A 22,411-nucleotide genomic window follows, 5' to 3' on the forward strand; every position below is an offset into this window, starting at 1 on the left:
ACCTAACATGCATGTTTTTGGAACATGGGAGGAAACCAGAGTACCCGGAGAAAACCCACACACGCACGGAGAACATGCAAACTCCACACATAAAGTGCCCAACGGAGATTCGAACCCAGGTCTTTCCTTCCAGACTGTGACTGTGTGGCCAACATGCTAACCTCTAGACCACCGTGCGTATCGAATTGTCTATTACAAAGACATTTACATCCTTACCAATATGTAAGTAGAGCACTGTCTAGTAGGTAACATGCGGTGCAAAAATGGACACTTGGGCTCTTTAAAGAGGTCAGTCCTGCCAACCTTACAACAATACACCTGACATCATGCATGCAGGTAGAGGAACGTGGTGACAGTGGATACTCACAATCATGCCGTGAAGGGGCAGCTGTCCGTGCACTTTGAACTGATTGGTCGCCGTCACGCCTTTGCTGGTGTAGAGGAGCATGTCGGAGAACTGAGAGACGACAGACAGCAAGAAGATTGAATCAAGCTAATTGGTGAGGATTCCTTTAAAGAGTTCATTTAAAAAATTCCACTCACCAGGAAGAACATTCTCTGCTGCAGCCCCTTCTTGGTCAGCTTGTATAGACAGCCTTCACGTATGAACTCCTGCACAACACAAGCCAATTAGACACGGAATGTTCCATAACCTGCCCTCTTTAAGAGGCTGCACTCACCCTCCCCGGCGCTGTTAAATTCTCTATTCCGATCAGGTCTCGCTGCAGCTCGGTGAGCTTCTGGAAGTTTTCTAGCCGGATGAGGCTGCTTTGCAACTGCGTGGCTATGTCTGCCACCTCCTTCAAAGCCTCTGCACGCAAAATCAGACACATACAAAGGAGTTACTTCATTCACCCTTGTCTAATTATTGTGCACACAAGCATACAGAGCTGTCATTATTGATATTTTTGCAAGTGACGACCAGGCTAAAGGCTGGACTGTGACCTCCACCTGTTCCATCATCTTTCATTATCATTCATTAGTGGTAACTACATATACATTTTATACAGTAGCTTCAAATGTGTTTAGTAAGTATGTGAGGCATATTATAGGGCTTGATGCTTACGACAAACAATGGCGATTACAACAGTCACTTTTATGGCAAATGTTGATCTGAAATCGGAGAACGTCATGCTAGAAGGAGAGTTGAAAGGGTTAAGAGCATAATCGAGGCTTTATTAGTGTCATAATGGCCGTTTCCATTACAGTGGATTCCCGCACAGTCGAGATTCAGCATTCACGGCCTGAAAATGCCAAGATTATTAGACAAAAAAAATGATATTTTTCCCCCCTGCAGAAAACACAACTCATTCACCCTAAGTCAGTAATAATTGACTGTATATTAGGGGTGTAACGATTCATTCACTGCTTTGATGCATCGATTTATATTCCAATGATTCAATTACATCGATCTGGGTTCTCAATTTTCAGGACAACATATATATAGATCTAACATCTTTTAAAAGGTAATCAATCGATTGAATCGATACTAGGAAATGAAGCATTGGCTTTAAGCATGGCAGGCTTTATATGGATGTGTTTTTTTTTTATTTTTTATTTAGCACTTTTAATGATAAAATTATATGTAAAGTAATGTTACAGTCTGCTTGTCGGTGACGTCATTGTGTTGTGGGTATGTGGAGGTCATGCGAGTTGTAGTTGACCTGTGAAATACAGTTGATGCGCTTCTTCTTTTGGTCAGTTTATTAACGTCATTCAGTATTCATATTTAATTCATCTGGCCTCATTTGAAACTCTTAAGTGACATTTATGGGGACAATATGCAAAGTAAGGACGTTGAATCTGATCTTTAAAATCTGCGTAATATGTTTATTTTGCCATGGAACTACTGTGTACATGCAATTAGTAGTGTGGCGTGGAAACGAATACAGGGTGCTGCTGGTGCAAAAAATGAAAATGGCTACACTGTTGGCTTTTAAAACAAATGTCACAGCCTAAGTTATGATATATTTTGTTGTACGGTTGTACTCGCCAAGGTCCGTGGGTCGATCACAGCTTTTGTCTCGTTAAAGCAGTGGGAAACAAAGGCACTATTTTCCGGTAAGAAATTTGATTTAACTTATTTTATACTTGGGGTAGAGAAGTGAATGAGGTACCAAATTAAAGTTCAAGTCATGTTTTATCAGACAGAATTAATCACAGACTTGATTTTACATATTTCAAAATTTTGTAACAATCCCAACATAACATAACAAACATCTGTCTGTGTACTCTTGCTAGTTGCTGCACCGTTCTTTCAAATGACTGCTCTGATCAGGAGGATTATCAGCCCAAAAAAAGCCTCTGCTTCCATCAGCCCGTACAGGTGATAATGTTTCAACACCTAATTGATAGCATAACACATTCATTTGGTGAGGAATTAGCATAATTCCCCACGTTGGGTGCAAAGTGCAGGTTTGGATTGAACTATTTAAAGTAAATAATCCATCATGGCAAGTTATACCACCCTCTGTTCATCCTGATTTTGTATTGCATTTCAACTCATTTTTTGTACTCATTGATCATTTATTCTTAAGCATCTCCGCATAATTAATAATCTACACCTGATTCCCTTACAAAAAACAAAGGGAATCTAGGAAACTTCACCTGTACTGTCCAGTATCCAGGTATTTATTTCACAGTCACAGTTTGAATTTTTGGCTAAAAAGTTACTGAATCGATTTGAAGTTACTGAATCGTTTCAGATCGTATCATTCTAAATGAACCGATATCCTTGAATCGTATCGGCAACCACAAATCATGATACGAATCGAATTTTTGTTAAAACGAATCATTACACCCCAATTTATATACACATGATAACACAGGTAAAATGTACAGCATCCAAATAGCACTGTTGGAAAAAAAAGCCCACAATGTTTACGTTTATCTTTATGCTTCACTGATAATTTTTCCGTCAAGCATTGAGATTTCTCACTTTGTTTGGCGCTCCTTGAACGCACCAAAGTTGCTGTGAGACGCAAGAGTGAAACTCATACAGTATTCAACTTTTACACCGTGACTCCCATTTCCATCTGTTCATGGCTCCTCTTACATCATCATTCATTAGTGGCGAGTATCTCTACATTTTACGCTTTGAAAGTGTTTGAGTACAGTATGTCAGGCAATTTGAAAAGGGGAGGGTTCTGCAGCTGAATCCTCTGCAAGTGGCTGACGACCAGCCCAGGGTGTAGCCCGCCTCTCTCCCAAAAGACAGATGGGATAGGCTGCAGCATACCTGTGACTCAAGTGAGGACAAGTGGTATAGAAAATGGATGGGTGGTATAGCAATCACTTTTATTGCAAATGTTGATTCAAAATCATTGGAGAACATCTAACGTTCAAGCTAGCAGGATGGTTTGTAGGGGGAGGTGCGAGTGTCAAAAACAAGCATTTTTATGGAGGTCTCAATTTCACTATTCGCTGGTGGTCCTGCAAGGTAAACCACCGGATAGCGGGGCTCTACTGTATACTGTCAGCACCAGGATGAAAATGAGCACAAATAATTACAGAAATAAAACAAGTATGATGTATATTAAAAATGGGTTACCCTTGCAGTCGGCGTGGTCGCGGTGTGCGGGCGAGTAGTGCTTGCTCAGCCTCTCCAGGATGAGCTTGTAGTGCATGAGGCGCTGGATGGGCTTGAGCAGGAAGGTGTTGAGGGGCAGGTAGCAGACCTTCTGCAGCTCAAACTCCTTGTAGACCATCTCCAGCTTCTTCAGCCTCTTGCTGGCCTTCTCCAGCTCCGTCAGCACCTCGTCGTGCTTCTGCAGGTAGCTAGTGAACTCCTGCAGCAGGACAGCCAGCAGATGAGGGGGTGAAAGCGGTAAGGAGGAGGAGGGCATCTCACCTTGAGAGCACACATGTTCTTCAGCATCACGTCACCGATCCTCTGGTAGTCCCCTTTGACATGAGCGTTGGAACGCCCCTCCCTTTGGATAAAGACAGCTGTATTTTTAACTGAAAGTACAGAATCCCACCACTAGAGGGCACCCACCAGAGAGCCAGGCGCTGGTCCAGCTCCTTGAGAAAGCCTCGATGGAACTCGTAGATGGGGTCGATGTTGGAGAACAGGAGCGTCATCAGTCCCTCAGGCATAGCGTTCTCCTTGATCACTGCACTGCGGAACCACTGGGGGCAGCAGAGGGACAACACAACACTACTGAAGCTTGTTGCTGCATATTACTTAAATATTTTTGGTTGTTCTTTTTGGTGCAGAGAAGAAACTATTGTCAAAACAAGCCTTCAGACAAACAGGAAGAGAGACAAAATCCCCCATGTTTTTATGTGTGAAGTTATTTAAAACAACCCCCCCCCCCAGCTTGTTTTCATTATTTTTTCTATTTACTTCCTTACTCAGCATATCCTTAGGTTATGCTGTTAGACTCACGGCTAAAAGCTGTGATTTATTTCATTCTCTGTTGCAGTATGTGCAGCCTAGCAAAGATGATGCATGAAAGAGTTCTTTAGGCTATTTCATGGGTGTCAAAAATGTGGCCCAAAGGCCATTTGCAGCCTTTGGCTGTTTTTGTATCGGCCCGCGGCACATTCTAAAAATATACTTTAAACTAAAAAAACAACAACATCAAAAAGGAAAAATCAGTAGTGATTTTACAAGAATAAAGCCCAAATATTAAAAGAAAAAAAGGTGTACTCTAACAATAAAAACTCATAATTTTACAAGAATAACGTAATAAGAGGGAAAAAAAAGATTTTGGTAGCATAAAGTTTAAATGAAAAAGAAGAAGAAAAAAAAAAAAAGTTGTAATTTTCCCATTACAAAAATAAAGTAAAAAATATTAAGAGGAAAAAAGTTGTATTCTAACATGGTAAAAAAGTCACAATTTTATGGGAATAAACTCATAATAATGTCATTTTAGTGGCATATGAAGTAATATATTTTATATAAGTCATAATACGGTTACAAATTATGGGAATACAGAAGAAAATGTATGAAGGTTGTTTGAAAAGAAAGTTGACATATTTGGAAAATTGAAAAAAACCCCAGCAAAAATTGTAAAAAAAGAGCTGAGAGAAGTTGATACTAACAATAGGCTTTTTCACCTACCTGTATATGACAAAGCTGAAATACAGTTTGTTCTTGAAATACATCCAGTATAACTTCTTAGCATATCTACATGTGTTGCTTTACAAAACATCAAAGTGGCAAAGTTGCATCCTTTCATTTTTCACTATGTGGCCCTCGCTGGAAAAAGTTTGGACACCGCTGGACTATTGTAAACACGTCAGGAAGCCAATACCATCGACATACACACGCTCCAGTATTCAAATATGGCTCTAAAACGTCGGAAGGGGGTCAAAAACTAAACATACCACCGTGATGACCTCCAGGTCTTTCAGGTAGGTCCTCTCTGTGGTCAAAATCTCTTTGGCAATGAAGTAAGCCTTGTCGGCAGGATATCTCTGAGGAAAGAAGAAACATTCAAAGTTGAGATGAGGCGTGCAAGCATTGCACGCCGCGAAGGAACTAAACCCGTTGCTCTGCCTCAACAGTACAAACTGTAAACCTGTGAAGTTCCTTACTTCTTAGCAAGGTTCACAGATTCATGCTATTAACATTACTTCACTTCTTTTTACGCGTGTGAATGGTGCTTAAAGCACTGTCTGTACCGTTAAAGGTTTTATGATGGCCAGTTTCGACCCTATTTGGTGGACTTTGAATATTTTTAAGTGCCAACGGGGTGAGTTTGGGAAGATCTTGGAACGGATTAGGCTATTTACATGTATTTTATGCTTCGTATAACATAAAATCCCTATAACAAAGGTTCTCGGAACGGATTATTTACGTTGTAGGGGCGTCTACTGTATTTCTATTTACTTTACTTCCTATGCCAGTCCTGATTGTACTTAAAGGTCCCCTTTTATGAAAAAGTGACTTTTTTGGGTCTACCACTTGAATTTTATGTTCCATAATGCTCAGGATCTTGAGAATGTAGAGTGACTGTCTTACTGTGCCCAACCTCAGCAGCAGTGGCACGCTGCGAGAGGCCTTGCTTATGCAGCTCGACAATCCGACCACGTTGAAAAAGAGCTAAAGCTTCTTAGCTTTAGCCATCAGGAGGACATGACAGTGTGAATGCCTGACAGAAAATGAACATTCTGAGCAGATTTTGGCTTTTATAGCCTGTGGACTTAAACTTTTGATCAGGTGATCAACAACCTATTTCATTTTTTTTCCCAAATGTTTTTTGTCTCACTCCCCCTTCTTGCTTTTGCATATTGCAGCTCTATTGTGTTTGTGTCTTTGAAAACAATTGATTTCTCCCCATTTCCATGCCTTCCTCCTGACACTGTATAGTTATGACTGTTGTGATATATTGTTTAGTAAATGCTTTTGTTACAGTGTAATTGTTCATCTTCAACGTCAATACATAGTTTCTTTCGCTTTCTCTCTGAAACGCACACACACATGCAAACATATGTTGTGATGATGTTTGGGTTGTTTTTGTTTAAAAAGAAATATCTGGCATTTTGACTGGTCTTATATCAAACTTTTTCTCATTTGTTTCACCCTGTATTAATTTAGTGCAATTGTTGAACATTGATAGGGGCCTTTGAGGCTGCCTTTCCTGCTTTTTTGTGTTGAAAGAACATATGAAGAGGGCCCGTGGCTGTGTTTGCCTTCGGACCCAAAACTGCTAAGCCCGCCACTGGTCGCAGCCATCTCGTTTACGTGTGTTCCACAGCAGAAGAAGATGCAAGCATCTTCGTCACATACACAAGAATGGAGAGGCGACAGTGCACAGGGACACGGCAGGAGACAAATATAAGGCCAAGCGATTTGTGAGATCTGATTTTTTTCTGTGTAGGCATTTTTATGATGCAAATGTATTACTCTTTTGAACGCATATTGTTTTGAGAAGCCAAACTCTTGACTTAAATGTCCCAGCAACTAAGCAGAACTACGTTCCAAATCATCAAATCCGACCAGAACTGGACTCGTGGGACCATTTCGGGGGGTGAGTCACTGTTGATGTAGTTCACTGCTGACGGGGATGTCATACAACTTCATGGCAAAAAATCCCAAATATCCCTTTAAGCCCGTCAAATGTTCCATTGTGTCTGGCTTACATACAGTCCTGCTCTCCGTTACAATAGCGAAAATACTAGGAAAAAATAAATGCATTATCCCATCAGCGCCCTCTCCTCGCAGAGAGCGACCAACAGACACACGTTTTAAGCACTGAACACGCCTGTACGCCTCGCCGCTCTCCAGGCACGCACTCAGCCCTTAGCTTGGTACTCAAAACCAGGCCAGAGGTGCCAGGGCACACCAATAAAAATAAAAGCTGAAATGTGGACACCAACAACCAATAACACAAAGCTTTGTCTTTAAAAATGTATCACTTTAAAAAAGTAATTAATGTTGCATTGATGAGACATAATATTACCTTAACAATGTTAACAATGCACGCAGTCAGCCATGGCATTTTCGACGTGACAGTGAAAAAAAAGTTTTCCTCCCATTCCGTGTGGAAGTGATACGTTTTTTTGGCTTCTTATTTTGTCCTTCTTGCCCACAACGTTTGAAACCCTTTCTTAGGTTTAGAATAAATAAATTGGACGCCAACTATTTAACTCTGTAGCATGTTATGCTTAAAGCAGCGGCCCTGCAGTGATCCCATAGCCTGCGCATAAGAGTTGTGCAATGTGATTTAAACAAAGATTATTGGAATGCTATTTAATGTCTACAGGGCTCTAATAGTGGTAAAAAAAAACGTATTCAGAAAGTCATAAACAGGTTTTTTATGCTCAGAAATTCACTTATCTCCGTCGGGTCTGTATCCAATTAACCGCGATAAATGAGGGACAACTGTATATAAAAATGTGTGTGTGTGTGTGTGTGTGTAGATCTTCCCTAGGTTCACGGCCAAGACAAGGGTTCTTGAGCTCAAAAACGTTGGTGACCGCCGCAGTCGGGTCTAAATTCCAACATCTCTTCCAATACACTATTGTGGCACCTCTGACACGTACTTAAAACTGGATCGGATTGCATGCAAGTGGTGTACCTTCCTCCTGCCCTCCTCCTCCTCGTCCAGCCTGGCAGTGCTGCCCACCTCGCTCAGGATGGGGCTTTGCAGGGGTGAGGAGGCATGGCTCGGCAGGCTGAGCGTGGACATCTGGAAGGAGGGCGACAGGCAGAGGGGGCCCTTGGCGTCAAAGGGCGAGAGCTGCGGGCTGTCCACCGCAGTGTCTGCAGAGGAGAAGGAAACAACAATTAGGATGTGGGGGACGAAAATGTTACAGGCACATTTGGGAACGTCAGCCTCGCTTGACACATGGGGCAGAAATGACTCAGACTGGTTAATGGTTGCCACATTTGCTTCCCCTGCAATTGTTTGGAGAAGCATGGACTACGAATGATTCATGCCTGAGACGACAGGGCAGCCAAAGTAGATCTGCTGCTTTTTTTTTTTTTCTTTTGAACTACACAGCTCCTAAATGCTCCTTACAGGTCAACACAGCTGCTCTTCCACTTGTCTAAATAAAACAAAAAGAAAAAGGAAAAAAAAGTGGGAGTGGAGAAAGCCCGACAGGGAAGGGAAAAAAAAGGCTCTCCGTGACCCGGAAATAATTGCTCGCAACTAATCAGGAATGTGGTCCGTCTAGAGGGCGTGGAGTTGTTTATAGTTTATCTCAAGCGGCCTGCAGGCGGCTACACCAGAGGAGCCACCATAGTTGGGGGTGGGGGCGGTTTCTTTGGAATGACTTTGGCTACACGCCTGTCCAAACAACACACACCCACACACATGGTTCCTTTTGTAAGAAAACTACTATGCATGTTTGCTGCTGCTTTTTCAAAAGTAGTTACTTGCAGCGGTTTGGGATTTTAAAAGTCGTAGACCTCCACAAGAACATCTGAGAGACTCACACGGAACATAACCGCAACGCTTTCCTCCTTGCGTGACGTAACCCTCATGACTAAAAGCGCTTTCGGAGGCCAGAGAAATCAATCCGTCGTCTTCTGGGGTTTTGAAGCTTTTAAAAAATTCCAACCTGCGTCTGCGACTCCAAAAGAATGTTAAAAAGTCTGACATGTGTGGTACCCAAAAGTCATTACTTTATTCTTCAGAGAAGAGGAACATACAAACATAAGGTACAGCTTTACTTGGATGAAGTAAATATACAAGTTGATTAATGGACGTCTAAGTGCAGTTAGCTTTAGCTGTGTTAGAACTGTGAGCACCGTCATTAAAATTAAAAAAAAAAAAGTAAATATAAAAATGAGAGCCCAATAAATCATTTCACAGCTTAAAATGTGTGACCCTATAACCTGTGCAGTAAAAAAAAAAAAAATGTGTTTCCCATACTTTCATTTATTTGTGGCAGCCTGGCGCAACTAGATTTGGCGCTACCTGTTCGCCCTTGCTCCCACATTATAATGGGACTGTCGTCACAACTGTACAATAGCTGGCGGTATGCGCTCACTCATACGCACCTGGTCTGCCAGAGAATAAGAACGTTTTCTTGTTAAATTATATTTTTAGAATGTGCTGTGTGCCCAAAAAAAAAAAAAAAAAAACTGCAGCGGCCTGCACTTTGGACCCCCTGCTTTAGCCACACTTTTTCAAAAAAATAAAAATAAAAATTCAACTAGCGACAAATCTAGAGACTTTTTCTGGTGTTACTTGGAATTTGGAGACACGTCGCTCTTCTTAACTAGCAGCGGGTCCTGTTGTGGGCCCCTCCGCATACCTGTCAACCCGAAGTACCATATTTTCTCCTCCTTTCTTGGCACTTTCTGGTTTTAATAGTACGTTTCCAAATATTTCAACTTTCATGTAAAAAAAAAAAAAAAGGCAAAAACAAAACTTCTCCGGGTTCTTTCAGAGCAGCTTGTGGTCCGCTTGGCAACAAATCGGGCAACGTTGGTGAAATACATCCTGTAGCCCAGTAAAAAGACCATGGCTGCACCAGAGTAGTCAGTTGGGTTTTTACACCCAGCCACTCGTCGCCTGGTGGAGATCAGATCATGCAAATGTGACAGGTATGCTTCTCCCCCGTATAAAATCCCTCACAGGCAGCTCTGTCTTGCTTGGGACTTTAAAAAAAAGAATAGTTCATTTGTATTTCTAAACATATTTGTGTTGCTCTTTGCTTACTTTTTGTCTCCCACAGCAGCCCATTATACACATTTGACGACGTAACCTACCCCCAAAGCAACCCACTGCCACAAATAGATTACAGTCCGCTGGGAAACACTATTATCCCCTCTAACAGATTTGTTTCTATGAAATTGTACAGGTTATATGTCATCTTATTACATTTAGAAATGATTTATTGTGGTCTCTCTAGTTGAACAGGCTTTCGATAAGTAAACGTGCGAAGTGGCACCAAAGTATAAAAAAACAAAACAAATGGAAAGTAAACATTTCCTATGGAACACCAGTGGCTGAATGCACTCCTTCAAAGTGGCACACAACTAGTGAGTTTTGGCTGTGGTGATAACACAGACGTTAGCTGCAAATACCCTCTGATGTACTAAAAACTAAAACGTACACCTGAGACAATGCGTGGCGAAGTGCTTTAAGAGGCACTGAAGCGCAAGTGCTGCAGACTTTGCAACAAGTGCAGAAACACAAAACGTTGACCTTCAGGTAGTAGAAAATGTGCTCCAGCGAGAAAGGGGGGACGTTAAAAACAGGCTATTCCAAAAAGAAAACACCAGTGAGGTAATATTACCTCTACCGGTTAATTCTCAGTTTGCATGCCACGTTACACAACAGAACCACAAGTAGCACACTGCAGGTTTAAAAAAATAAAATAAAATAAAAAAAAGTATTTTGTGTTTCATAAAGAAGTGTGCTTCATAAACTTTTGCGCATTATTAAGCTGTGAGCTGTAGAGGTGGGCAGCTCAATCAAAATAGATATATTCGATACCAGGGTAGTATCAGTATCGGTTCAATGCTCGAGTGATGAGATGTAGTTCTTTTCTATGATTATTTTCACAAATACCTGTGTGTGTTTTGTTGAGTTGTTCAAATACATTGTATACATTTAAAACTATAATTGTAAAAATGTAAAACAATAATTATTCTGTTTAAAATTTATTTTTGTTAATGTGTTTGGAACAGATTAATTGGATTTACATTATTTCTCATGGAAAAGAAACTGAAGAAACAAGGGTATTTTTTCTTGTAGAACTTTTTTTCTCTTGATATTTTGACGTTATTCTTGTAAAATTGCTACAGATTTTCTTGTTGTTTTCTGGGTAAATCATATTCTTAGAATGTGCCGATTAAAATACAGCCGCGGGCCGCAAATCGATACCAGAACTTGTAGCATCGCCCACCTCTCGCGAGCTACACACCCATTCAGGATTGCACTTGCGAATGTACACTGTGTTTATTGTATATATTTTATTAATTCTGTTGCTTCTTTTTCAAACCAGTCTCCCATGAGATGGTCAAAAGAAGAAATCTCTGTTCTGAATGATGTCACGCTATTTACTACAGACGCTCTACCGGCTATACTCCTTGGTAACCAAATTAGGTTGTAGCGTACAAAGCCAACCTGTACCGCTTGGTGTAAATGTGGCAACAAAAAGGTAATTACAGCAAGCTCCTGATCATTTTTCCTGAGGGAGCACAGAGATGTATATTCGGAGGAAGGTGTTCATTCGTTCAAGGAACGGCATAAAGTATTTACGGAAAAAGTCAAAGTAAATGTGCAAATGGTAAAACACAGAATAAAAATGGCGGTACCCTGAATGGAAACAATGGCAAAGCGTGCTGAATGCCACATCTTGTGATGCACTAGTAGGACGAGAAGTCTAAAACGATGGAAATGCTGCATTATTTGAAAAAGTCTACAATGAAGTGTGGTCGTGTTTCCTACATGCTTATGTCAAATGTGAATACATTCAGTGAGGACAAAGTGGCTCATCAGCGCACGGCCTATATTCTTCAATACAATGCCACGTAGTCATCTGCTTGGGTGAAGATTCACGGTCCTTTCAGAAGAACGCGCTCACCAAAGACGCCTGCTTCAGCCAGCAGATGTCAGTGACATGAAAATAAGAGTGGCTTTTATGCAGACACACAAAAGAAAAGGGATCACTGGACCTACTTCCTCACTTCACCCTGAGACGATAGGAATGGGAGCCACTCGCTACAGGAGAACAAGCACCAAGGACAGGTAGGTACCAGCCATAAAGACAATCCACTCCTACCCACGGAAAGATGAAAACTACTAGCGACAATACAAAGTCTTATTCCTATAACTTGCCACATTGTATTTGAGCGATGGACATATCCTGTATAATAATAATAAAAAAAAACAAACCTTCAAGTGCGACTTGACATGATAGGAGTTGAATAAGGCCATGTGCATACGAATACGGATATTTTTAAAAGCGCAAATGTAGGTTTTTGTCCTGAAAAACAGAACTTTTGGACAACTCCGGCCAGAGAGGAGATTTTCAAAAACTCCAGCTTCAGCATGCGTGCGTATGTGTGTGTGTACGGGTAAAACAAGAGCTTTTTGGTTTGTGTCATAAGAAATGTGAGACATTATCTCACATTTTTAACCTCCTTTAACAACAGTACAGGAAGTTATTTACTTTTGTCCATCGCCGGCTGCACGGGCAGAAAACAATAAAAGAGTCGCGCGTGCGTTCACCTTATAATTAGATTCAAAAGATAATGTACAGCTCATCTCTGACTGCAATAATCCCTCGTTTGAGGTTAATTGGTTCCAGACTAAATTGTGATAAGTGAATAAGTAATTGAAGTAGGATTGCTTCTTTATAAATGGAATATTTTCATAGTTATGGCATAGAAAACCTGTTTACAATCTTATAAATACGATTTTTAACATTATTAGAGCCCCCTGTAGACACAAAAAAACCACCCATAAAGTCACCTCTACACTCGTACTACCCAATATAGTAGATATAATCTGAGAAAATAAGACATTTCAAACAGTTCACCTTGTAGGGGAGCAGAATCTACGGCGGACAGGGAGTGACGTCAGGGTGTCAGAGTTGAGTTTTAGCTTGTTGTGGGCTTTGGCCGCAACAGTAAGCCGTGTTATTCTGATTTCTGGTGTTATGTTATTACTGTGCCTGCAATAAAAGCCTGTTGCTCCTGCAATCAAGTCTGGTGCTTGTCTCACCAAATAATTAATGACACCTGGTGACCAATGTAGAATACTACATTCACAGTTTGAATGCGTTGTCTTAATGCCTTGTATTTGACAGTACTTGTTAATTTAGACATTTTCATGCTTAAAAAATGCTTAATTTGGGCAAAAATGTGGTTGACTTATTCAGGCTGTTGATTAGACAAGCTGCCAATGACAAATACTTTTAGGTGGACAGACTTTTTTTTTTTTTAAACTACATGCATGTAGATGGAGATTTGTGGAGACACATGCGCTTTGAAAATATCCGTGTTCGTGTAGCCATAGCCTAATTCTATTGATTGCGAGGACAGAATTCCTATGCGCATAGATTGCATCCCTTTTTTTATGTTAAGCACCACAAACGGGGGGGGAGCACCAGTGAGTTTAAAGATAGATGACAGCGCTATGTCAATCTGCAACCATCTTTGTTTAAGTCATATTTAAGTCTTACTATGGCTTACATCATTACATCTTAAACTATAAGAAGTGCTGCTGTGTATGTAATGGTTAAGTTCAGGTTTAAAAACCCTCAAGTGCAGTGAAAGTTACATTTGCTGGAGTACAAGGCAAACTGTGGCACGCTGTAAATGTGCATGCCAGGCCAGTAGTTGGCATGGTGACATACTTTTCGAATATCTGCGTATATGTGACTTACTATCTGACGTATGCACACAATTGGTCGCCACAGCAGCCAAGTGTGTTTACACGACAACAATAAAAATAGTTTTGTTTGCATTTTCAGGCTCCAAAACCACCAAACTGACATTGTTTTCAACTAAAAGGCCCCTAAAACTGAGCAGGTCCAGGGGGGTCTGCTAGGGCCAGGGCCTGCAGGTTATGGCACTGGAGGAGGAAGCCCTCAATCCCGGCACTCCCGTTAAGCGGGTTACTGTAAAACAGGTTCTGCTCAGGGGGCAGGACGCAGTCAGAGCCCCAGTCGGACTCGGAATCGGAGCTGCCGTTCCCGGAGCCCTCCGTGGCGGTAGGCGGGTAACTGAGCTGCTCCAGCTGCTCCACCAGGTCGCTGAACTGCATGGCCGAGCTGCCTTCCGAGCGCACTGAGCACGCCGGGAAGTTTACCATGGAGCTGGCCTCCGACTGGATGTCGGAACCCGCAAGGCGCAGCGAGGAGGAGGAGTCAGGGCCGGCGTAGCCAACTGACATGGACTCGCCGGCGGAGCTGAGCCCCAGGTTGTCCAGAGAGCTGCACTCGGAGCGGTTATTCAGCAAGGAGCTGGTCTCGGAGTGACCGACGATGCTGTCGGGGAAGGGATTGATGCTCCCATTGAGGTCCTCCATGCCTACGCTAAAGAGCTGGTTCTTAGGGAAGTCACACTCCTCTACGTAATCAAACTCATCGACCTTCTCGTCCTGCTCGTAAGGGTAGGCCTCCACCCCCCCGCCATAGAAGGACATTTGGGTGGGATCGTCATCTATGAACTCCTCCGTGACACGGAGTGGCGAGCTGGACAACGAGAACATGGCGTTTTGCTTCGTACGCAAGACCTCCGCCTCAAAGGCCTCAGGTGAAAGGACACCCATCCTGCGGCAACCGACCCCCCTCCTCCCACCCTGCTTACAATCATCATTTTTATATTCTTGCGATTGCGAGGTGCCACTTTCTACACACACAAACACGGGGCTGCAGTATCCTGCGGCCTGACTGGCGGGGGCACCTTGAAAAGCGAAGTGAGACGGGGGAGTGGCATCGTTGACGGGTTCTTCCTTTGGGGGGCTGGGGGGTCTGGCAGTGTGGAGTGGCTCCTGCTGCTCCTGCTGGGAAGACGCTGAAGAGGGCGCCTTGGCGGGCGAAGGCTGCTGCTGCTGCTGCTGAGCTTGGCGTTCTTTTCGCGGGCTGATGTTGGAGATGTGCGGCGAGTGGAAGGACACGGAGGAAGCCGGAGAAGAGCCCACCGTCCTGAGACGGTCGCTGAATGACAAGCTCTGGAATGACAATATAACACATACAGGACAAGAGAGAAGAAAGAGGAGGATGACACTTATGGTATATTACTGCACACAACATTAGGCACACTAATGAGACCCATTACGAGAGTAGTCCAACACCACAATAATAAAAATATTGTTAGACTAATATGGAATAAAAATTGTACATTTTCATAGCTGCACACTTCAACATCTAAATAAATACATAGCGATCAGCACTAACATGCAATCTAATTTCTAAATACATGATTTGTTATCATCACAAACAACTGCTGCCATTTTATACAAGCAATTACTGACATGATGCCCGACACTTCCTCATCACTCTCCCAGTCCTCCAGCCAGCCTTGCTGGCCAGGGCAAGTTAGCCCTGCTGCCCTGACGGGGAAGAAACGTTGGCTATCATTTTCAGCTCACGAGCGGGAACCAAGGTTTTGGTTTGTCTTTGTCTATTACGTGCAAGAATGTAAAGTGAAGTAAGTCTTTTTTTTTTTTTTTAACTTGGTGGATTATTTTGTCTTTCTGCTCATTTCTATTTCAAAAGTCCTAAAGCAGCAGAAAGTGCCTCTTCAAAAGCAGAACAATACAATGAAGAGACAAAATTAAAAAAAAAAATTAAGAAAAAGTGTGATTTATTTCAAACGTAAGCACATGGCCCTGAACACAAATTGTGATCTCAATTCTAAGCCAGAAAATCGTGATGCACATTTTTTTGTAGAACCATGCAGCTCTTATACACACCTCCTGTACCAGATGGAATATGAAGTTATTTACATTTCAGACAAGAATGAAGCGTCACTCACCTGTTTAGGCACATCGATGGTGAGGGAGCGAGACGACGTTTGTATTTTACTGTTCCTCCTATCAAACCACCAGAATTTTCATTGGTATCATTAAGTGTATTATGATAGAAATGTAATAATATATATAAAAATATACAGATAGTCGTCCCTCGTTCATAGCAGTTAATTGGTTCCACATCAGACTGTGATAAGTGACTTTCCGCAAAGTACGATTCAATAAATGGAATATTTTCGTAGTTAAAGCACAGAATACCTGTTTATGCCTTTTTATAGATGCTTTTTTAGATTATTAGAGCCCTCTAGACATGAAATAACAGCCCAATAATTACCTTTATACTCTTATTACCCAATATAGTAGACATGATAAGCAATAAGACATAACTTGTTAGCATTGGGAAAGTTCCTTGTTGTAGTATCTCAAACGTAATGTGGGTCTATCACATGGCATTAAAAAAAAAAAAAAAAAGATCGACATCAACCTATCATTCATCCTCACTATGACGTTTGTCACATGATTGCTATACAGGACAGCCAGTCTGACATGCATCTGACATACACGCACACAAATAATGGACACTGCTGCACGACTGCTATCTGTGTTTACACCATACTGCGCAACTCTTGCGGGACACAAGAGACGGATGCTGCTTTTAAGCAAGCTACCGAGTTAGCCTCCAATTTATTTATTCTAAACTTAAGGGTTAGAAAAGGAGTGGGGGAAGAAAGACAATGTAAGAAGCCAAACATTAGTTTTGTATTCTCATTGATGTTCTCTGAAAAATGGCCAATAAATCACAAATTCTGCCAGGGTATGTAAACGTATGAGCACAGCACACCAGTATATAGTACAACTATCTACTTCTACTTCCTCATTACTCACGCACTGTGGAAAAAGTTCATTAGTTGTCTGGTCAGCCTTATGCCTTACAGAAGAATTCTTGTTCTTTTTGTCAACTTCTCCATCATCGAACTCTGCATCCATGGCTGACTCCATGCAGTGCAAGTTAAGGCAATGTCACGCCTTAAGTTAACGTAATGTCTCATCAATGTGGCATTACTAACTCATAGTGATCAGTGTAGAATACTACATATGACTTGTGTTTCAACTTTAAATTTTTTTTTACTAATAATATACTGTATACTCAACCACTAATTGGTAATCCTTTCGTAATTAATAATTTTTTTTTTTTTAACTGTGATAGAGTGAGGGAGCAATGTTCAAACCACAAAGTGGCGAGGGACGACTGTGTATATTATATATATATATATACATACATTATATATATACATTATATATACATACATACATACACACACACACACAAAAATATTAATATTACAAATATATTAAACATTAAAATATAACAATAATAAAAACACATACCTCTGGTATGGGGTTCTCTTTGCACCATTTTCCCTGACGTACTCCACAAGCTGCTTCTGGGTCCGCCCACTGACAGAAAGGGGTTAGCATCAGTGTCATTTGTATCTCCGTGTGAGAGAAATAATTTAAATTGCTGGAAATCATAGTGGATACCTGTATCGGAAAGAAGAGCCTCTGGTGAAAAGTATTGTTTTGGGTTTGGGTTGAGGCTGGTCAAAGAGACGGAAAAAGGAGTGATATTCCACGCAGATCTTCCAAAAGACTTTACACTGGTCCCGGCTGCCCATCATGAACTCAAGGGTGTCTTGATGGGGGCCCTGAATCAAAGAGACGTGTTTTACTAAAAAAAGACGACAGCAGCAGTAGATGGATCCCTGGTGTTACGTACATGGACCTCTGGGTGGAGCTTGATCAGGAAGCGTTTCCTCTTAAAGCTCAGCTTACGGATCTTAGACCAGTTGAAGGTGTTGATCTTTGTGTGGCCCTGCGAGGGAAAGCAACTGCTCTCAAAAGTGCTGTGTTCATGCGGGGCGCATCGTCACAGGGCCCTAGCTCACCTGAAACACCTGCAGGCCCATGTGAGCCACGGCCAAGTTGATCTTGGTGCCCTCCCTATCGGCCGCTGGGTGGAAGCGGACGCCGTACATCTCCAGTTTGCGGGCGATCTCCAGGATTTGGAAATCGGATTCAGCGGGCGTCTGGCCCCTGGTGTAGAGACAACAATGTGAAAATTTAGTATGTCACATTCACACAAAAATGGATCAACCCACCGAGTAATTTCTATTTGTCAGTGACAGTGGAAACTGTGTCAAATTGACTATTCCTCTTATTGTAATTTTTTACTATGGGAAAATTCTGAACAGATTGCATTCAACCTGTTTCATTATATTTTAGAGGTGTCACAAGATCTCGTGAGATTAAAACATGACAAGATTTCTTGTTAAAAAAAAAAACAAAGTCTCATGGGCACTCGGCCTGGGACAATAATAAATTAATCACACAATAAATGAAAATTAATTAGATAATTTTGCCGGCCTCAATATATTTCCATTTGCATGCATGTCTGTTTTTCCTGTCTCTCGACTCCAAACAGGCACGAAGAGAGTTCACTCTGTGTATTGCTTTCAGCACCTTGGCAAGTTTGTTCCACAGAACAACGGCATGAATGGAGTAAAACCTTTTGTCAGTCACACAGTCTCACAGTAAATTATATTAGTAGATTGCAATATATTGTCATATATTTGTTATATTTTTACATTGTACTTTTCTTAAAAATAAACGTAATAATCTCACCTTGTCTCGTTCTCATAGACTCAATCTTGTTTATCATCTCGTGACACCCCGATTGCATTTAGTTGTCACCATACAAAAGAAAACGCAAATAACCACCAAAAAGCCTAGGTCACAACTGGACGTATGATTTTTTTTTTTGGGCCGTGAGAGTTTTGGCATTCCCCAAACTGTCGCATATTTTTTGTGGTCACCATGAAGGAGTAAGATCTCAACACGCATGGCGGACGTACGAAATATCTGACCGTGCGTTGGCCGCACTAATTATGTATATAGGGTGCACATGTGGCGCATGACACACCAAGAGTCCGCAAGTGCTATATAGGAAAAAAACGGATATTTTGCCCAAACCTGACACCAGCAAAACGTATGAAAGGCACAAGTTGGCCATACGGACGATGCACAAAGTGCGCAAGTTTGTCTAGCAACCTGAATAAAAAATGTAAGCACCCGTAGAGTTTGTTTGACATGATAAAGAACCTCTGCGGCTGGTCTGCGGTCTATGGCTCAAAAATCAGCATGTCACATGCTCACTCCGTGCGTTTCTTGGGTTTATTTTGCAAGTAGACCGAATGTAGGACTCCTTACAACCGGTTGTGACGTAAGTGTAAAATATTTAATTGTTCATCAAGCTTATTCTGACATTTTTTGTCAGGTATAGCAAACCAAAACCCCTTTTAACTTCCAGGATTTGAGCTAGATCATAAAAAAAACAAGTGATTACAAGCAAACAGCATGTTAGGAAGGCATATCCATCCAATCATCACAACATTCTAATTTTGTTGATCCGTTAAGCAGTGAAATCTCCTTAGGGCCCTCCCCTGCCCTACTGGCCTTAAGGCTAATCGAGTGGCTAGAGTGTGGTGGAGTTGGGTGAGGGGGGGATTAGCCAGGGAGGAACTCGGCGCTTGTGCTCCCATGCTGGCAATCGAGGGAAGAGATTAGCAAAGATCTTCAGAGCCAACTAGTGCACAGTGTTGAAAAGAGCCTGTGTTGGCCTCGCAACAGCGCGGCCCTAACGAGGAGGAGAGTGACATATGCGAAAACAGGAGAGGCAGCAAATAAGACATACCACGGCGTATAAAGACCAACAATTACCATCACAGAATGTGGCTAATGCGCAAAATATTACAGTACATCCGCAAAAGCAGAAGGGCGGCACCACAAATTCTACTTACAGATGTCGACGGTGGAAGTCGATGATGGCTTCTTGCACCTTCTCTTGGTAAGGCAACAGCGTGTTGTTCCTCAGGAAGTCTCTGTCCGCCGCCTCGTCGTAGTCTCCGATCTCGGCTAGGGACAATTTTTGATGAATATTTGGTGACGTAAAGACAAACTCATTCTACTTACTACGCCTGTGATTTCAACCCTTAAACTCTTCCAACACAAATGAATTTAATGACTCGTATCGTGATGGCTTTCCAGTGAAAAGCATGCGTGTCCACATTTTTCTGTTTTCATACAAAAAAAAAAAAAAATCGTAATCCAATTTATTTTCGCGTTTGGGGTGAAAAGAAAAAGCTCACAATATTTGGAGATGCATGCTTTCCATAATCTCTTTCATTATAGTCAATATTTTTCTTTGCTTATTGGCTGGGGGAAATCACAAGGCTCTACTCGCTCACAGTGAGAATATTGAGTTACGCAAAATGGTTGCTTGCCAGATAAAGGCTACAAATATTCACTTTTGGATGTGGGACTAATATGTCCAAGTGCTGAATCTATGTGCACTTAATTTCATAATGCATGTAAATTATGCAACATGCTGCACTACTATAAGAAGCCCAATGTTAAAACCGCTGATGACAAATGGGTAGCTGGTTTGAGCATGCTGAAGCATACATTGGACAAGGTGAGAGGCGAGAAGGGCTCCGGTGTTTTCTGTGCAGATCAAGCGTCCCTCCGTTAGATCTCTTTTCATCTGCAGGGAGAATAAGTACCTAAAAAAACAAACAAAAAAAAACACAGGCTTTAGTGTCCATCTGATAACAACATTTTAATAATCACTATTGCATTTTCATTAAAAAATGTAAATACAGAAGGTCCTCTGTCTACATACTGTACGAGTTCCGTTCCTATAGATATAAGCCGCACTAACACTGTAAATAGAAAACATGAAGGACAGATAAAATACAGTAATAAAATTATTAAATACAAGGATGAAATGAAAAAGTAAAAAAAAAAAAAAATACAAGAACAAGTCCTTTTTTTCCCCCTGGTTGTCTTGCACCCTGAAAGGGGCGTTGCAAGGGAGGGAGAGACAGTCCCCATGAGACCACAACGCTGCTTAGTTATCAATGTCCATTTCATAGGAGCAGATACCATCTTTATGTCCTTCAAGATGGTCGCAGCGGCTCGGACCAGGCATGCAGTCAATGTTGATCAGCACTTCTTCCTTTTCCGAGTCTAATTTCACTTCACTTTCCTTTTCTTTGACACACTCATGGACCGAAATTAACCTGACGCAAGACACTAATTGCGTGCAAAAACTGTAAAAAATAAGACAAATTATTTTGTGTTTGATCGGGTCAGTTGGGTCACGGGAATAAGGGCGCAATACAATTTGCGAAAACCAAATTGCGCTGGAAAGTACGGTATTACGGTATTATGACGATGGTGCGTATGAAAGCAGATCTCTGACTGGCCGTGAGACATATTCCCATCCAATCACAATCTGTGTTGCAGCAGATCGTCTGTTGCTGTTGGAAACAAATATGGTGGTCCTGCTGCTGTTTTAGCTGGCGATCTGCAGACTGAACACGATGATTACTAAGTATTTTGCCAAGGCGGACTCATGTCACTCGGAGCGGGACAACAATAACAATAACAACCCTCCGAAAACACAAAAAGCAACGGCCGATGAGTTGGATAGGCCCGCGGTTTCTCAGTTGGCCTCAACCTCAGCAGGCCCCTCCACAGGCACCAGTGACAGTTCCTGGACGCTGACGACGCCGATGGTGAGTGATGGACGACAGCTGCCACTGAGACCTGGTGCATCTTATGTCGCCATAACCAGCTCGTAAAAACTGTTTGGAAGTGGATGAAAGAATTGAGCACGGACATTGGTTATAAAGTCAAGGACGACGATTGTGTTTACGAAATTTGGTGTGAGGTGTGCAAGGAACATGGTACTGGTTCAGATCGTGGGTCAGCTCTTGTGACTGGTAGCAACAGGGTGACAAAGGAGGCAATACAGCAGCACATTAAATCAACACTTCACCAACGGTCGTTAGCAACCAGGCACGCCAAATATTTGGAAGCAAACAAGAAACCAACTCCAATTGAAGACGGCTTTACAAGGGCTGATGAAAAAACATTGGAAAAAATGGAAAAAAAAAATTTTGCCTGAAAATTGCTTCTTAGATGAGCAATTTGCTTGTAAAGTTAAAATCTACAAGCAACAAATTGCTTCCGCTGGATTTTGGCAATTTCTACCCCTGACACTGCCAGTATAGTTTGCCTCACACATAATGAAGGAGAAAAGGTTGACTAAAAAGAATAAAAGTAGCTATGTATTCTTCTGCCTTGCACCGGGAACTAGTTGTCTTTCCTTTTTAGACAATATCAATATATTATATTGATATCTAACTACAAAACATCGCAACATAAGGACCATCTGTATTCTCTCAACAACAAATCATCTTCATCTTCTTGGAGAGAAAATGGTTGGTCTTCAAAAGCAAAGAAAGGAGATGAATGCAATATCCAGACGGAAATTACAACGGCTGACCTTGTGTACTCTTCCTGCAGCTGACCAGGGTCTGGAGGGAAGAATTTTACTGAGAGTCTAAACAGAGTATTTGCTGGTCCTGAAAACACACACACACACACAAAAAAAA

The 22,411-nt window shown here is 41.8% G+C and overlaps 1 protein-coding gene across 4 annotated transcripts in view; it reads right to left on the reverse strand.

Moving 5' to 3' along the window:
- The window catches only part of farp2 (FERM, RhoGEF and pleckstrin domain protein 2), a 45,368-nt gene that overhangs the window by 5,551 nt on the left and 17,406 nt on the right, over nt 1-22,411 (reverse strand). For all 4 annotated transcript variants that reach the window (XR_008572596.1, XR_008572595.1, XM_054788657.1 and 1 more), the window contains exons 5-21: nt 22,303-22,381; nt 20,415-20,512; nt 19,751-19,865; nt 17,840-17,987; nt 17,671-17,766; nt 17,436-17,599; nt 17,283-17,351; nt 15,899-15,956; nt 14,825-15,092; nt 8,031-8,215; nt 5,335-5,424; nt 3,998-4,131; nt 3,851-3,932; nt 3,551-3,788; nt 681-811; nt 544-612; nt 368-457 (exon numbers count right to left, since the gene is read on the reverse strand). Coding sequence is in view for 2 of the 4 variants with exons in the window: in XM_054788657.1 (XP_054644632.1) it covers nt 368-457; nt 544-612; nt 681-811; nt 3,551-3,788; nt 3,851-3,932; nt 3,998-4,131; nt 5,335-5,424; nt 8,031-8,215; nt 14,825-15,092; nt 15,899-15,956; nt 17,283-17,351; nt 17,436-17,599; nt 17,671-17,766; nt 17,840-17,987; nt 19,751-19,865; nt 20,415-20,512; nt 22,303-22,381 (2,114 nt within the window). In the remaining 2 variants the exon portion in view is untranslated. The remainder of the gene's footprint in view (nt 1-367; nt 458-543; nt 613-680; nt 812-3,550; nt 3,789-3,850; nt 3,933-3,997; nt 4,132-5,334; nt 5,425-8,030; nt 8,216-14,824; nt 15,093-15,898; nt 15,957-17,282; nt 17,352-17,435; nt 17,600-17,670; nt 17,767-17,839; nt 17,988-19,750; nt 19,866-20,414; nt 20,513-22,302; nt 22,382-22,411) is intronic.

Source organism: Dunckerocampus dactyliophorus, chromosome 10 (genome assembly GCF_027744805.1).
Source record: "Dunckerocampus dactyliophorus isolate RoL2022-P2 chromosome 10, RoL_Ddac_1.1, whole genome shotgun sequence".
Lineage (NCBI taxonomy): Eukaryota > Metazoa > Chordata > Actinopteri > Syngnathiformes > Syngnathidae > Dunckerocampus > Dunckerocampus dactyliophorus.